Genomic DNA, 16,231 nt, shown 5'->3' on the forward strand with positions numbered 1-16,231 from the left:
TCAGGTTTTCCAATCAGACACAGAGTTTTGTATATAAGATATAATATCTAAAGCCGGTCTTCTCTGGGAACTCTTAGGGATCCGTAGAAGTCAGTAAGAGTGGAACCCTATGAAGCAAGTCCGAATCGATAAGGTGGCCTGTTTGGAAAAGAATTTCCAGACGGTTAGGGATTAGGACAAGAGCAGCAAGAATTAGTGTCCGAAGTTTACTGAAAAAAACAACAGTTCTATATTCCAAACAGCCATGTTCCCATGAAAAATATGGAGATATAAAAGGGAGGATTTAAAAATAAAATAAATATAAAAGTGCAAATAGAGTGATTTATCTTCATTTCCACAAGATGAAAGCTGGTCTATCAGGACAAACATTTTACTAAAGGGACCCAACAGGGCCAGTGAAGCAATGATATTCATATACGGGTAACAATCTCAGAAACAGGACGGGCCACTTTACCAAAGAGAATATTCTGCTCCCAGAATGCTTAGTTATGAGTATGTCTGAAATAAAACGAGAGCCTCACCAAATCATGAGCATGACACATGCTTTTAAATTGGCAGTTAACATTCTTGAAAGCAATGTTTTAGCAATAATTATGAATGATGTCCTGCTTAAAGTAAAACATAATACTATGCTTGATTAAAAATTACGAACAGTCTATAGAAGTTAAATGCATACCATACTTTAATAATCAAGACAGTTCAGCCATTTTTCTGGAGTATGTCTCAGAGTTAGCATATAACCCGTATAGTAACAATATTGCTGTGTTTCTAGTCATTTTATATTTAAGGGCCCAAAATATATTATGCTCACAAAATAACACTGTCCATGAATGCCAACCAGTTTTTTTTTTAATTTATACTCCTTCAAAAACACTCTACCCTGGTCATACACACTCATTTATATCACTAAAAATAACCCAAGAGGGTAATTCACAGTCTCACCTCCACATAGAAGTTCTGATTGCCCTAGAAACCTGTAGGTCAAGTTCTCAACCTTTGAAAATGAGCAAACATGTTCCAGAGAAGTCACTGTAGCCATGTGTTTGGACTTTGTATTTATAGCATTAGATCTGAGACCTAAACATGGCCATACACATCGCAGTAAGCTATGTTCCATATCAAAAATAAAATGCAGAAGGAATAGATTTTGTAATTCCAATAGCACAGACTTAAAAAGCTGAACACTTAGACATAACTCCTACATCTGTCTTTAACTAAGAGGTCATTGCCATTCTTACAGGTTTGAGGCAGGAATCTATGTATTAGTGTGTGATCAACCAAAGAGTGCACTTACTGCCATGAACTTAGGTCCTATGCCATACGATTGTTTTTGCTTTTCCCCCAAAGAATCATTTGCTCCTGGAGTTATAGACTTTTAAGGCACATTTTAACAAAAACTCATCATATATCCAGCTTAAAAATGGAAGCTCCTCCTGGTTACAGTAATATATACCTAAGTAATGTGTCATTTACCAGGTAGGCAAGTGTCTCTACCTTGAGGATAAAGTCACATTAGAAAAGTGATTCCTTATTTGCTTAATCAAAAAGAAACATTGTGTAAAAAATATTAGAACATTAAGTTTATAAGAAGAACCCATATGTAACAAGCCTGTTGGCAAAGATCCAAAGATCCAACAGGATATAGGTCTAGAAATTAAGGAAAAGTCTCCTTTGGAACCCTGGGTTCCTACCCACCCAGGTCTCTGAGCAGGAATCACGAAGGAGTTGGGCGCCTTAATGATTTTTAGAAATTTCCTTCCAAAATGCACAGACCCTTGGGAGGACTCAAACCTTACACTTCAATCAGCTACCATCTTGCATTGCAGTTAGCAGCCTCAAAGGAATAGGACTTGGGGAGGGAAGGAGGGAGGATGGAAGGAGGCCGCAGATAGAGATGGGATAGTTTCAAGGGTAAGTTGCTTTAGGAACTTGGTACATTTTGCTAGGACCAGCTTTGACTTCCTTATGAGTCTTTGCTTAAAAATAAATAAGTATATAACATTATTTTCCAATACTCACAAGCAGGGTTTAGGGCACTGACCCTTGGGACAGATATAGAATTACCTAATGGACAGAGAATTATCTACTAGGAATGGTTTGGGGTGAGGGGAGATTTAGGAGTCCCTTAACATCCTGAAAGTGTAAAGTAAACATAAGTGGGAGAATTTCACAGAAATGAACACACAGCTAACTGTGATGTCTCCTCCGTCCTCGTCCCACTGATTGTTAGAGGTTTGCAGGATAGCTTTTCAGCTGTGCAGAGTGTGCTGCTGGCTGGCTGAGTTCTAGTTCAAACCTAAGGTGGGAATGGGCAGAGTCCACAAGGCACACTGTCATGGCTGAGCAGGAGACTAATAGGTGACAAACGTGCTCACCAGGGCTATGCTCCGTGTAGAGATCTGAGACATTCCCTGTGGTCATGATCCTCAATAAACATTTTAAATGTTGCACAATAGGCCCACTTCACAGGGGCCAAACATACAAACTGTAGATCCATTTTTAAATCTCTGAATACCCATCACCTACATTTGGGAAACCATGTGACCTCTGATGTAACTTCAGCCCCAGTGACAGGTACAGAAAAGCCTCCAGAAACCCTGAAATTCAGCAACATTCCTCTTTCTCTCCAGTGATTGGCACCATTTTGGAAATCTGGTCCCGAAGGTTCTAAAGAACAGTAATGCAGCAAAAAGGAACAACCTCTCTGTATAAAATGATTATAGAGATGTGTGTTGAGGTAAAGAGCTTTGTAAAAACTGTTGAGTAGGGAAGTCCGGGCACAGCTAGTGACATTTTTAGGTAAATTTGGTGCTAAGATTATTCTACAAAACTCCCGTTTACACACCAGTTATAAACAGGAGACAGTTCTTATTGCTCCTGGAGCTTGCTGCCCCAATCTGTTCCAGCTCCACTGAAAAATGGTTTTTCTCAACAATTAGTAGCAAAGATTCCCAAATTTATAAAAAAAAAAAAATCATTGCCAGTTCATTGCTTTTTGATTTCTGAAAGCCATAGAGATCTGAACAACACTACAGTATGCATGTCCTTGACACCAAGTACAGAAAAAAGCTTAGAAAAGTCGTTTTATCAAAGTTCAAAGAAAAAAACATGAAAAAGAGCAAAATATATACAGTTCCTGGCAGTCCTCACATAGGAGTTTCTGACTACAGACCATAAAAGTTTACATTTGTGTAACGAAATTACAGTAGATTTTACTTCATTGTTAAAATACAAGTTTCGGCTTCAAAGTGCTCACTTTATTTAAAAAAGAGAAGATCAAGAGGGTTGAGGGGATTTTTTTTTTTTTTTTTAACAACAAATACGTCATGTGTCCCAATCTCCTTTTTCCTCTTCCTTTAGTGCAACACAGCACAGGAGCCTCACTGCAAGGTCTGACTCACAGATACTCCCGAAGCCTCACTACAGCAGCACGTTAGGGGTCCCATTGGGGGTGGCTCCTTTTTTCTTCTGCAGCCGATTCTGAACCTTTCGTGATTTCACCATTTTCATCCTCACCTCGAAAACCTCATGGATGGCTTTCCGGAAGCAATGAAAATTATAGTCAATAAGCCCTGGGGGAAAAACCAAAACATTTTAGACATGTCGCACAGAAATAACCCCCTCCTGGGGCGCCTGGGTGGCTCAGTCGGTTAAGCATCTGCCTTGATCTCGGGGTCCTGGGATCAAGTCCTGCATTGGGCTCCCTGCTCAACAGGAAGCCTGCTTCTCCCTCTGCCTGCTACTCCCCCTGTGTGTATGCTCGCTCACTCTCTCTTTTTCTCTGACAAATAAATAAATAAAATCTTTAAAAAAAAAAAAAAGGAAAGAAACAAAGAAAGAATCTCCTCTTGTCGTATCTGCCATGGCAGGGACAAGCAACTAAGGGGAAGCAGAAGAGGGGCCTTAACAGAACATCCACAGATTTCCCTAGAAGTTGCAGCTGCCTGAGGAATCGCAGGTGAGATTCTGTGAATGTACATGTTTTCCTAAGGGAAGGTTCCAGAGTACAGACCACATTTTCAAAGGTGTCTATGACCTACAACACTGAAGAACTGAAGTGAATTTTTTGACCTATCAGAATTCAAGATTTCTTACAATTAAGATATATCCTCCATGAAATATTATGTTTCCCCAAAAGGGATTATTCAATTGACTCTGACTAGAGGCAGACCCTGACTCGAAGTGTGGCCAAGATCTCAAAGCTTCAGTACCCATCATTCTATCGATCCATATTTATTGAATACCTATTACATTTAAGCCACTGTCAGAAGCCCTGGGGAAATCAAGATCCCCGTCCCTGATTTTAGAGTTGTGGCAGTCACCTCAGGTCAACAGCAAGCTCGGAAGTTCAACCAACAACGCTCTCAGTTTCTCAACTCTAAGTAAATTTCAAATGTAGACGCAGTAGGGGAGAATCATTTTGTGCTTTCTGAAATCATTAGTACAAGAATGGAATAAAAGATTAATCCCAAGTCTTGAGTGCATTTTTCAGCACACTAATTTGTAAAAGTGTTGAGAACAACATTATGTTTATACCAATTAGGATAAGGCAGTTGGTTCGATGTACTATTTTTACATTTATTAAAATAACTAGCCCAACAACTGCTTCCATCCACGGAAGTAATGTTTCCAAAGCCCCAACCAAAATAAAAAAGAACTGGGATTCCAGCCAAGGACTGAAATTCTTCAAAGCAGCCAAACAACGGCAAGTGCACTGGAGGGAACACTAGCTTAGCTTCCAGAAGCAGGAAACCTTCTCAGTGGCGCCCTCTGCTGCTTCGGAAGCGACACTGACCACAGTGCAATAAAACCTCCAAGTCATCTCCTCAGACAACACTACTGGAATCAGGGGGGAAGTAGTAATAAGTAAGCAAGCCTAGGGGCGGCCGGCCGGCTTAGTCGGTAGAGCACGTGACTCTTGATCTCAGTGTTGTGAGTTCAGGGCCCACGCTGGATGTAGAGATTACTTAAAGATAAAATCTTAAAGAAAGAGAAGCATCTCTTTTCTGCCTGAGGCTTTCACAGAACTTCCTCTACCGCACATGGACAGGTACGAGGGATATGGGAATGAACGTTCTGAAGGCACCTCAAACGGGGACACGGAGGAAGGTGGGTAAGTGCTGCAGTCTCCCATACTCAACTGGGGTGACTGAGTTTGTTCCACACAGCTTCTCAGAGACTCTCTCCTACTGGGAGTGAACATAAAACTGCTCATTGACGCCACGGTGGGTGGCTTTTCTACCTTGTCTCATTTTCCTACTTCCTCATTTTTGCTTCTTGGGGCCATCTTCCAAATAAAGTATGTAATTAAAAGAAAATAAACAAGAAGCAAAGAGATGATTTTACTTAGTGGAAACTGGGATAGGAGATGTGAGAACAACCTCCAATTCTTTGCCTTTACATGCAACCAACTGCCTTAGGAAGAAAGCTTAGTTAGAAAAACTGGCTCAGTGAAAATTCAACTTGCAGAAGTATTCTGTTGACAGTTCCTGACAAATATTAACTTAGTCATCTTCGCAATTTAAAATGTTGGGGCGCCTGGGTGGCTCGGTGGGTTAAAGCCTCTGCCTTCGGCTCAGGTCATGGTCTCAGGGTCCTGGGATGGAGCCCCAGATCGGGCTCTCTGCTCGCCGGGGGACCTGCTTCCTATCTCTCTCTCTGCCTGCCTCTGCCTACTTGTGATCTCTATCAAATAAATAAATAAAAATCTTTAAAATGTAACAGTATTAGGGCCCCTGGGTGGCTCAGTCCGTTAAGCATCTGCCTTCGGCCCAGGTCATGATCCCAGGGTCCTGGGATTGAACCCCGCATCGGGCTCCCTGCTCTGTGGGAAGCCTGCTTCTCCCTCTCCCTCTCCCCATTTGTGTTCCCTCTCTCACTATGTCTCTCTCTGTCCAATATTAAATAAGATCTTAAAATACATATATTAAAAAAAAAATCCAGAGAACTTTAAAAAATTTAACAAGCCCTAGGTCCCTCTCCCAGGAATTCTATTCTAATTGTTTGGAGGAGGACCCAGAGGTCCGTATTTTTTAACTGCCTCCCTTCCTAAGGTGCCTATGGAGCAAGGACTGTGGAGTGTGTGTGGAGCCAAGGCTGAAAACGCCACATCTGCTTTCGATCCTCTCCTTTCTGCAAAAGTAGTCACAGAGATCATTAATGAAAACTCAGACGGAGATCCAGCATGAGGCAAAGCTAATCAACCAGTGTCGGTTATTGGCGCCAAGAGGACTCTACAACACTGGAGATTAAAACCACATAACCAGGGCCACCTGGCTGGCTCAATTGGTAGACCACGCAACCCTTATCTTGGGGTTGGAAGTCTGAGCCACAGTTTGGCTATAGAGATTATTTAAAAATAAAAATCTTTAAAGAAGAAAAAGTAAAGCAACAAAACCAAACTACTCTACACATTTATAAGCATTAAGTTCTTTTTAAAGACAACTCGCTGATCCCCAGGGTTACCAAGTCATTCCTTTTGCCAGGGACCTTCCCCTTATCAGGGGAAGGTCCCCTCCCATCCTAGGCAAATGGAGATAATCATTTTAAAAAGCACACGAGTTTAACATGATAGGGTTAAAATCCGTCTGCCATTTCCTAGTTGTAATATTAAAATACCTAGGTTTCTAGCTAGTTTAATAAATTCTACCAAATCTGTCTGTCCTTAGAGATGATCCCACCTAACTTACAAAGATCCACATAATAAACTCCTGCTTAATTTATTTCCACAACCATAGATGGATGTTAAAATTAGTGGGCAAAAGTTTGAGGAGGGGGGCGCCTGGGTGGCTCAGTGGGTTAAGCCGCTGCCTTCGGCTCAGGTCATGATCTCAGGGTCCTGGGATCGAGTCCCGCATCGGGCTCTCTGCTCGGCAGGGAGCCTGCTTCCCTCTCTCTCTCTCTGCCTGCCTCTCTGTCTACTTGTGATCTCTCTCTGTCAAATAAATAAATTTAAAAAAAAAATCTTAAAAAAAAAAAAGTTTGAGGAGGAAGAGGATTTACATAACCTGAAAATATGTATTAACTACAGTGGGAAAGACAGGAGCTTTCCAGAGGAAAAACCTGATAGACATGACCTTGACTAAATCAAGGTCAACACCACCAGTAGTAATAAGACTTATCAACATCATGAACCACTTGATATGATGCACTGAGAAGGACACATTCTGGTCAAAGTGCATAATCTTGTTCCAACTGTGTGGAAACAGCAGACAAACCCTTTCTGAGGGACATTGTACAAAACGATTGATTAGTACTCTTCCAAAGTGTCAAGGTCATGGAAGATAAAGAACTATCAGTGATGAGAGAAGACTAGGAGGAACTGTGACTAAATCAATTTGTGATCCTGGGACAGAAAAAGGGTATTTTTGGAAAAATGGTGAAATCTGAATAAGGTCTGTAGTTTCTTAATGAATACTAATTAATTCATTAATACTATTAATTAGTATTATACTAATGGAGAGTCCCTATTTTTCATTAGTATGTAAAATGGGGAAAGTGGATTGAGGAATCTCTGTAAGCGATGTAGTATTTTTGCAACGTTTCTATTCAGTCTAAAATCAGTTGAAAATAAACAAGCTCTCCAGGTTGATGCTCATATACCCTAAATTTTAGGACCTGCCACTAACCTAGATGGTTTTGGGGCTCTAGTTGTACTATTTGCATTGTATTTTACTTAGCTTCCAAAATCAATGTGAAATATTAATCACCAAATATAAATTCTGGAAAGATCTTTAACCATGGAAATATATGCATAATGGGTTAAAACACAATACACACAACTGAGTCTATGTAAGGACAAGCCCAGGAATATTAGCTCTGCCACACACTGGTAGTAGAAACTTGAAGAAAAACTCACTTACAGCTCCTGGGTCTGGGTAAAATCATCGTTAACTGAGAGAATGAAACCAGGTATTGTCCTGTCAAAATTCCACGAGCTTACTATTTTACCTGTTCTTACTTCCAGCAAGATGAAACTAAGGAATAAAAGATTAGCACCACTTAATTAAAAATGTTGAAGGCCAAGAACACAAAAGGCAAACTAGTTGATAACAGTCAGTAAATATAGGAAAAATATACAACTTCACCAAGAAGCAAGGAAATAAAAATTCAAATGATACTAGTTTTTAATAATTAATTTTTTAGTGCTAATACCTAATATTGATAGGAATACAGCAAAACGGACACACTTATATTCTCTTAGTAGCAGAAAGCTATAACATCTTTTGGAAGGACATTTGGATAATATGTGTTAGAAGCCACCAAAACATGCCTACCCTGCCCTTGGATCTGAGTAATTCCACTTGCTGAAGTTTTTTCCTGAGGAAATAACCAAAATGTACACAAATATTCAGTGCAAAGAAGGTCATCACAGATTATTTACAACATTAAAATCTAGAAACAATATAAATTCTTAACAATAAAAAAAACTAAAATGATATGGTTAAAAAAGGCTTAGTGAATTAGAAAGAGGTCTGTAATTACCTCACTGTAATTCAGTAATGGTTACAAAGTGATATTTATCATATCATCACATGTGGATAGAGACATAGCCACAGATGAAAAAGTCCAAAAAGTTGTAAAGAAAATGTTGAGAGTGATTTCCAAGTGAGAACTTAGGTATTTCTTTTTTGCTTATCTGTTACTTCTAAATTTTTAAGTGAAATCTACTGCTTTTGTAATAAGAAAGAAACAATAAAAATCTAAATTATGTTTTCATGCTCAATGACTTGGAAAAATTTCCTTGATATAAATGAGTGAAAACAACAGATGTAAAACGTCTGACAAAAACAAAATAGACAATATTGGCCCCCTTTTGTTGGCAGGAAAGGAGGGATGAGAGAAGAAGGCAAGATGGGAGGAAGGAAAGGAGGAGAAAGAAAATCTCAAAAATGTAACAGAATTTAGCTCTAGACAGCAAAATTGAGTGGTTTTATTTTGTTCTTTGTACTTCCCCAAATTTTCAAAGTCTTTCTATAAAGAACATGCATGCTTATAAAGGGGAGAAAAGCTATTTTAGTAAATGCTACTGATGGCATTCTTTTGGGAATTTTTCTACCCCCCAAACTGGTAAATCATGCCCTAGTTGCTAGCAAAAATCCCTAGCATGTCAGTAAGCTGTTTTAAATAGTAATTTAAATTTAAATAGTACTTAAAAAAAAAAAAAGTAGGGTGCCTGGGTGGCTCAGTGGGTTAAGCCTCTGCCTTAGGCTCAGGTCATGATCTTGGGGTCCAGGGATCAAGCCCCACATCGGGTTCTCTGCTCGCCAGGGAGCCTGCTTCCCCCCTCTCTCTCTGTCTGCTTCACTGCCTACTTGTGAGCTCTGTCTGCCAAATAAGTAAATAAAATCTTAAAAAAAAAAAAAATTAAGTAGTAGTTTAAATTCCCAGTTTAAACAGTAGGGGGAAAATGAGTATCTCTATGAGGTTAGTTGCTTTAGTTTTATTTTCTCTATATTTATTTACTTATCTGTTTTATATCTATATATAATATATATTTATATATTATACATTTATATGGTATTATGTCACATTTATCATTTATTTATATATCTTTTGTTTTTGTTTCAATGATTGGTGACTTTCTTTTTTTTTTTTTAATCTTTTTTTTTTTTTTAAGATTTTATTTATTTATTTGACAGACAGAGATCACAAGTAGACAGAGAGGCAGGCAGAGAGAGAGAGGGAAGCAGGCTCCCTGCCGAGCAGAGAGCCCGATGTGGGACTTGATCCCAGGACCCTGAGATCATGACCTGAGCCGAAGGCAGCGGCTTAACCCACTGAGCCACCCAGGCGCCCCGATTGGTGACTTTCTTAAGTATATTCACATCTTCTCTTTTCAGAATCATGATGCCAGCCCTGTGTTTTGAGGACTAAAGAATGTATAAAGGTTGAACAGAAGTGGAATATGTCTCGCTTTAATGTTGTACAAGTCCCCCCTCCTTTCCACAGGGATCTCAAGCGGTCCCACCGTCCCTAGGACCTTCTAGAGGAGTGGACCAGGAGGGAGGCCGCGGCCCTCACCACAGGTTGCTGGGCCCTTGTGGCAAGACATTACAGGCTGTCAACAAGGCTTCAACCAGCTTCACTCCAGGGATAGCCAGAGTCCCCCTGGGGCCCCTTCTACCTCATGGCAGCTACAGCACTAGAGGGCAGGCTGGTTCCTGGATCCCAAAAGTCTGACAGCCCGGGGGGGGGGGGGGGGGGGGACGACGACACGACAGGACACCAAGGGGACTTGTGACACAAGTCTGGAAGCTTCAGGAAGCATGTGGCGGACCACCCACCATCCATAAGCAGTAGAAGCAGTTATCAGTCTGAAGTGAAATGGTTTCATTTAAAGCTCTCTCTCTCTCTCTCACACACACACACACACACACAATTACCTTTTCTTTCAAAGCTTTCCTCTCTGACAAAGCAGACAAGAGCCAGGAACTTTGTCACCTCTTTTAAATAAAGAACTGTTGTATTGTTCAGCTTTATGATGGCCGTTGATTCTTTGTCATAGGGGGTTCCTGCTCCATCTTCTTTGAGACTGAATGGGGACAGAAACCGGAACATATGTGACCACTGGGAAGAAACTACAAAAATGAAACCCGGCGATGGAGACCAGCTTCACTACACAGAGTGATAATCATAATGAGAAGTCGTTTATAATTACAGGGCCTTTCGGCAGAAGTCTTCAAAACAGACAATCACAAGAACATGCATGGTGGAGGACAGTCCCTTCCTAGGGACACACAGAGTGGCTGCTGGGCAGGGAGGCATCTCCCCAGGGACCTGCGCAACACAGGTGAGGGGTGGAGGTTAGATCTTCTCCCCTCCATAGCCCTTAAGGGCTTCTTGATTTTTCCTGACAGAATAACCGGGCTGTCAAAAGCATGGTCTGATGAAGACTGAGGAGAGCTGAATGACGCTTCCCAACTACAGAAGCCTAAGGAGACATGAGAGCAAAACACTGGCCTAGATCCTGGATCAGGGATCAAAGACAGAATTGGGACCACTGGTAAGATTTGGATACAGGGGGCGCCTGGGTGGCTCAGTGGGTTAAGCCTCTCCCTTCAGCTCAGGTCATGGTCTCGGAGTCCTGGGATTGAGCCCCGCATCGGGCTCTCTGCTCAGCAGGGAGCCTGCTTCCCTTCCTCTCTCTCTCTCTCTCTGCCTGCCTCTCTGCCTACTTATGATCTCTGTCAAATAAATAAATAAAGTCTTTTTTAAAAAAAAAAAGAGAGATTTGGATACAGACAATATATTAGTGCAATATTGTAGTTGTGCTAAATATGCTTAACTTGGTAAACAGTGGTCCTGTAAGAGGACTTTTTTTTTAAAGAGACGGACACCCAAGTGTCCGTGGATTGAAGAATCATGATGTCTGTGATTCACTCTCAAATGGTTCCGCAAAAACCGCAAAATGTATCAGAAAAAGAGACAGTAAATATGGCAAATTGGTAAAAATGGGTGGATGCCAGTGAAGGGTATCATACAGGAGCTCAGTGGACTATCCCTGCACATTTTCTGCAGGTTTGAAATTTTTTCAAAATAAAACAGTAAATAAATATACTGGTCTCTTTAAGAAAAGGTGTGGCCTGCAGACACAGATGACTTGGATTTGAACCCCAGCTCACTTATTATGTGAACTGGAGCAAGGTAACATGTTGGAGCCTCAATTCCCTTACCTGTATACTAAGAGCAATTACCTCAAAGTCTCTCAGTACAATTAAATAATAGATATATAGCATTGAGCACAGTGCTGAGACCCTGTAAAATGCACAATGAATGTTAACCACGATGAAGACGACGATGACGATGATGATACCTTTTAATGATCAAAACTGGACCCTCCGAAGACATTGATGTAATCAGACGTATGAGTCCTCTTCTTGTAGGCAAAGGAGCACTTCCCTGCACCTGTTCCCCTTATCTGAAACTGTGTGTGTGTGTGTATATGTATTTATTTTTACTTCCCAAATTAATGAATAATTGACCAGAAATTTGACTTAATTGGAACTATGCCAGATCTCACTAATACAACATGGTAACACGGCTGGTGCTAAACCTGATCCATTTGCAGAATAAGAGCCAACATTTACAATGTGAGAGGCACCATTCTTAGCTTTTATCATGACTTCTCTATCGTTGGGCCATAGAATCCTCTAAGCTGGGTATTGAGGAACCGAGGCTAGGGGAACTACTTTGGTCAAAACTGATGATGGGGGTAGAGCAGGGATCTCAAACTAATCTAATTCCGAGTTAATGCTTTTAGTCTCATAAATATCGTAAAGAGGTAACGTGACAAACCAGATTAAATGAAAAGCCTGAATTGTAGAGTATTTCAAAGGAAATATAAGTTATTAGTTTTGAGAATATTTTAAACCAGCACATACGTGGCTACTTACAAGTAAACTGGGGAAGAAAGTTTTTTGAAAAAGAATTCAACTCACTGTGACCTACCAAAACGTTAAAGAAAAACCTGTAAGAGATTGGATCTCAGATGTTAAAGACGCTTTATCAGAATTCTTAATGTCCTTTGTATTATTTTTAGCTGCTGTTTTTCTAGGCTGAATTTCTCTTGCTAATAAGTGATGCTGTGAGAACAATAAACTGAAACTTTTGAATTTTTTTACCTAATAAAGAAAATCTACTAATGGCACTTAATAACAAGAAAAGTCTTAGGTGATAATGTTAAATGCATAAAGCGGGATACATATAAAATTTATATATACAAAGATCACATTATCCTAAAAATTACACAGAGGGGCACCTGGGTGGCTCAGTGGGTTAAAGCCTCTGCCTTCGGCTCAGGTCATGATCCCGGGGTCCTGGGATCGAGCCCCACATCAGGCTCTCTGTTTAGCAGGGAGCCTGCTTCCTCCTCTCTCTGACTGCCTTTCTGCCTACTTGTAATCTCTGTTTGTCAAATAAATAAGTAAAATCTTTAAAAAAAAATTACACAGAGAAATTAAGAATAAAACACATTAGGGGCACCCGAGTGGCTCAATGAGTGAAGCATCTGCCTTCAGCTCAGGTCATGCATGATTCCAGGGTCCTGGGATCAAGCCCCAGGTCAGGCTTCCTGCTTCTCCCTCCGCACCTCTCCTCCACTCACACTCTCCCTCAAATAAATACATGAAATCTCCAAAAAAAAAAAAAAAGTACAAAACACAATAAAATATATTTACTGACTGTCTCTAGGTGATGAGATTACGGGTTACCTTAATTTTATTCTTTATGCTTTTACATATTTTCTGCAATGAGCACGGACTGCATTCATACTCAGAAAAAATGAAACATTAAACAAATTGGAGAAACCAGAAAGACCCAAAAAACTACAAGTAAACACCGGTGATGGATTACAGCTGCAACTCTGTGCTACTACTACTCAGGTCTGTGTTCACAAAGCCATGAAAACCCAGGCAGCCGCAATGTATTTTAAAGCCTGCGTGTGCGCGCCTGGAGAGCCAGAAACTCCCCAGATTACTGAGCAGACTGACCAAGGCACACCTGCCTCGGGCCCTGCTGGTCTCCACGGAGCAGCTGGGAACTGGCAGCGAGCCTGTTTCCTCAGTGGCTGCCAGTTAGCCGGGCTGGCTCCTCGTGGCTCCCTCGAAGGGTGGGGAAACTCCAGGGCCCACGCCCAGTTGGTGACCCAGACTGGTTCTTATGGCACCTGATGGGTTCTCAGGAAAAACAATCTGACTCCTCCCACTGCCTGCCGCCCTCCTCCTGTTTGTTTTAGCTGGGTTAGAGGAACTCTGATTAGAATCATTACATGAACAGCTTACTACTTACATCTAATTACCATATGGCACAATAAGGATTACGCATATCATTAAAGAGGTGCCAGATTAATTGTGTTTATTGTATTTGATTACCACAGCAATCTACACTGTAATCAGGATACGTTCAGTTTCCCTGACTATTTCAAGGTCAATCCACTTGAGTTTTAAAACAACAGAATGCTATAGAGCCGTCGTCTTAGAAAATAAGGTCTATTTCGGAAGCCAGATGGCAGTGTTTAATAATAATACTAAGAAGGCAGTAATCTTGGGAATGAGGTCTGCTCCTAAAGTCAGATGGTAATGTTTAATAATGACAAAATAATAATAGTGGCATCTACATTTATCCAGGGCCGGCCAGGTGAAGCCCAATGACATGTCACCCTCACTACAGGCTCACAGTACCACTCTACCTGTCTCATAATAGAAAGGACCCGGCCTGCACGTGTGTACAGCAGAAGAATCTGAGCTGAGGGGTCAAAGGCTCTTCAGACAGAAGGAGAGAGAAATGGGGAGACCAGGACCCTTCCCGAAGTTGACAGAGGAGGCTGTGTGAGGCACGTCACAGCTGGTTCGTAGAGAGGAAGATGAACAAGAGCCTTACCCATCAATGACTAGATAAGCATTTAAGAGCCCATATAAATCAACAGCAACAGCGTGATCTTAATACGACAGACAAACGAGTTCAAACTTCAAACTAGTTCACTCTATACGATCCCATTCAGGAAATTAAAAATTATGTGGAAATGTTTCTATGTCTGGTACCAGAACCAATTTTCTCCACTCCTTGTTTATTTTATAATATTGTAACTGTACAGGAAGTTCTGTTTTCTAAGACTCTAAGACCATGATAATAAGCAGGTAATGTTGTTTGCTTGGTTTTGTAATTCTCTGCCACTCATAAAGGAAGACAAAGTATGTTAAAAAAAATCCAGCTGTTATTTCTTACAGTGAAGAACGTAACAACTGTTGTTAATATGAGATATGTATTTAAAGTCTGAGGATCCTATTAGTCTCTCCCTAGTGTGTATGACATTATGATATGATGACAGATTTTTCAGGAGAACGCAGAAACAGTCAGACTTTTGGTTCAAGTTCCAGTTCTGTCCTTTATTGACAGTGTGAGCAGGGATTAGAAACAACCACTCTGAACCTCAGTTTCCCCATCTGTGACATGGGGACAGTAATTCCCATCTCATGTAATAGCGGGGAATTAAATGATATAATGTATGCAATATGCTTATTAGCAGAATGTCAGGCATTTACTCAATAATTTTTGTTGTTATGGCATGCTGTTTATTTACAGATCTCAGTCATTTAAAACAAATATATTGGGATATCTGGGTGGCTCAGATGGTTAAGCATCTGCTTTCAGCTCAGGTCATGATCCCAGGGTCCTGGGATTGAGTCCCACTGAGGGCTCTGTGCTCAGCGGGGAGTCTGCTTCTCCCTCTCCCGCTCCCCCTTGTGTTCTCACTCTATCAAATAAAATCTTTTTAAAAAAGTAGCATTTCTTATCTTCAATATACTTTAAAAAAAACCAAAAGTATTAAAATCAAGTAAGTAAATGCAAATGTTACAAAGATTATGCACAGTTTCATTTCCTAATCGGAAATATGGCTGTTCGTACCCTGTAGGAGTATTTTACTTACCCATAAATACAAGAGATGTCGATAACGACATCGATCATATCACAGCAGAGCTCATAGGTTTGCATATCCACTGGGGTACTATCAGTTGCAATGTAAATTTTACTGACCACGTCAAAGAGAAATGCCTTTTCAATTCCAGAATTCTGAAACAAAAAGATGATGCTATCTTAAAGGGACAGATGATTTTAGAACATGTCATCACTATATAAAAAAATTACATGCCATCTTCAGTGTAAAATATGAAGGAGCAAAAATTAATTTACTAAAGATTTTGTTCTATGACAATTTCAATCTCACGTAAACTTTTATAATGGATATGCATAAGAAATGGAAATTTCTTATTTTTCATAAATTATTTATTGTAGGTAAACAAATTGGGCTGTGTTTCCTGGCTCTTAGAGATGTGCCTGCAGTTAGGAAAAAGCAAGGAAAAACACTAATTTTACTGACTATAAATTTTAAAATGAAATATATTTTAAAAATCTAAACAAACCCCAAACCGTGGAGTGACAGAGTAAATATGAGTGCAACCAACAAGTCTGACTCAAGTCAACAGCAGAGCTGGCCCAGAGCTGATGGTCTATAGGACTCATTCAGCCAGCGTATCAACCACAGTGTTTAACATATAAAAAATATTCAACAGGCTCTAACTCATCGCCACAACCACCCTTAAAGCTTCCTAGATCTCACAGGGCTCTATCCACATTAAAGACTGCCTATGACTTTAACAAACACTCTATTTATAGAACAGAAATGGCTCGGGGAGTGAAAGTTTAAAGAACATAAAACAGCATGTTTTGTGTT

At 40.4% G+C, this 16,231-nt stretch overlaps 1 protein-coding gene across 4 annotated transcripts in view; it reads right to left on the reverse strand.

Annotated features, from left to right (window-relative positions):
- Positions 1-525: 525 nt before the first annotated feature.
- The window catches only part of RRAGD (Ras related GTP binding D), a 41,617-nt gene continuing 25,911 nt past the window's right edge, over positions 526-16,231 (reverse strand). Inside the window, exons 5-9 of one of the 4 annotated variants that reach the window (XM_047734438.1) lie at positions 15,428-15,570; positions 10,386-10,534; positions 8,277-8,319; positions 7,951-7,976; positions 526-3,572 (exon numbers count right to left, since the gene is read on the reverse strand). In XM_047734438.1, coding sequence (XP_047590394.1) covers positions 3,421-3,572; positions 7,951-7,976; positions 8,277-8,319; positions 10,386-10,534; positions 15,428-15,570 — 513 coding nt within the window. In that variant the 3' untranslated portion in view covers positions 526-3,420. Of the gene's footprint in view, positions 3,573-7,862; positions 7,977-8,276; positions 8,320-10,385; positions 10,535-15,427; positions 15,571-16,231 lie in introns of all 4 variants that reach the window. The other 3 variants (XM_047734439.1, XM_047734442.1, XM_047734440.1) reach the window with 3 other exon arrangements.

Source organism: Lutra lutra, chromosome 6, assembly GCF_902655055.1.
Source record: "Lutra lutra chromosome 6, mLutLut1.2, whole genome shotgun sequence".
Classification (NCBI taxonomy): Eukaryota; Metazoa; Chordata; class Mammalia; order Carnivora; family Mustelidae; genus Lutra; species Lutra lutra.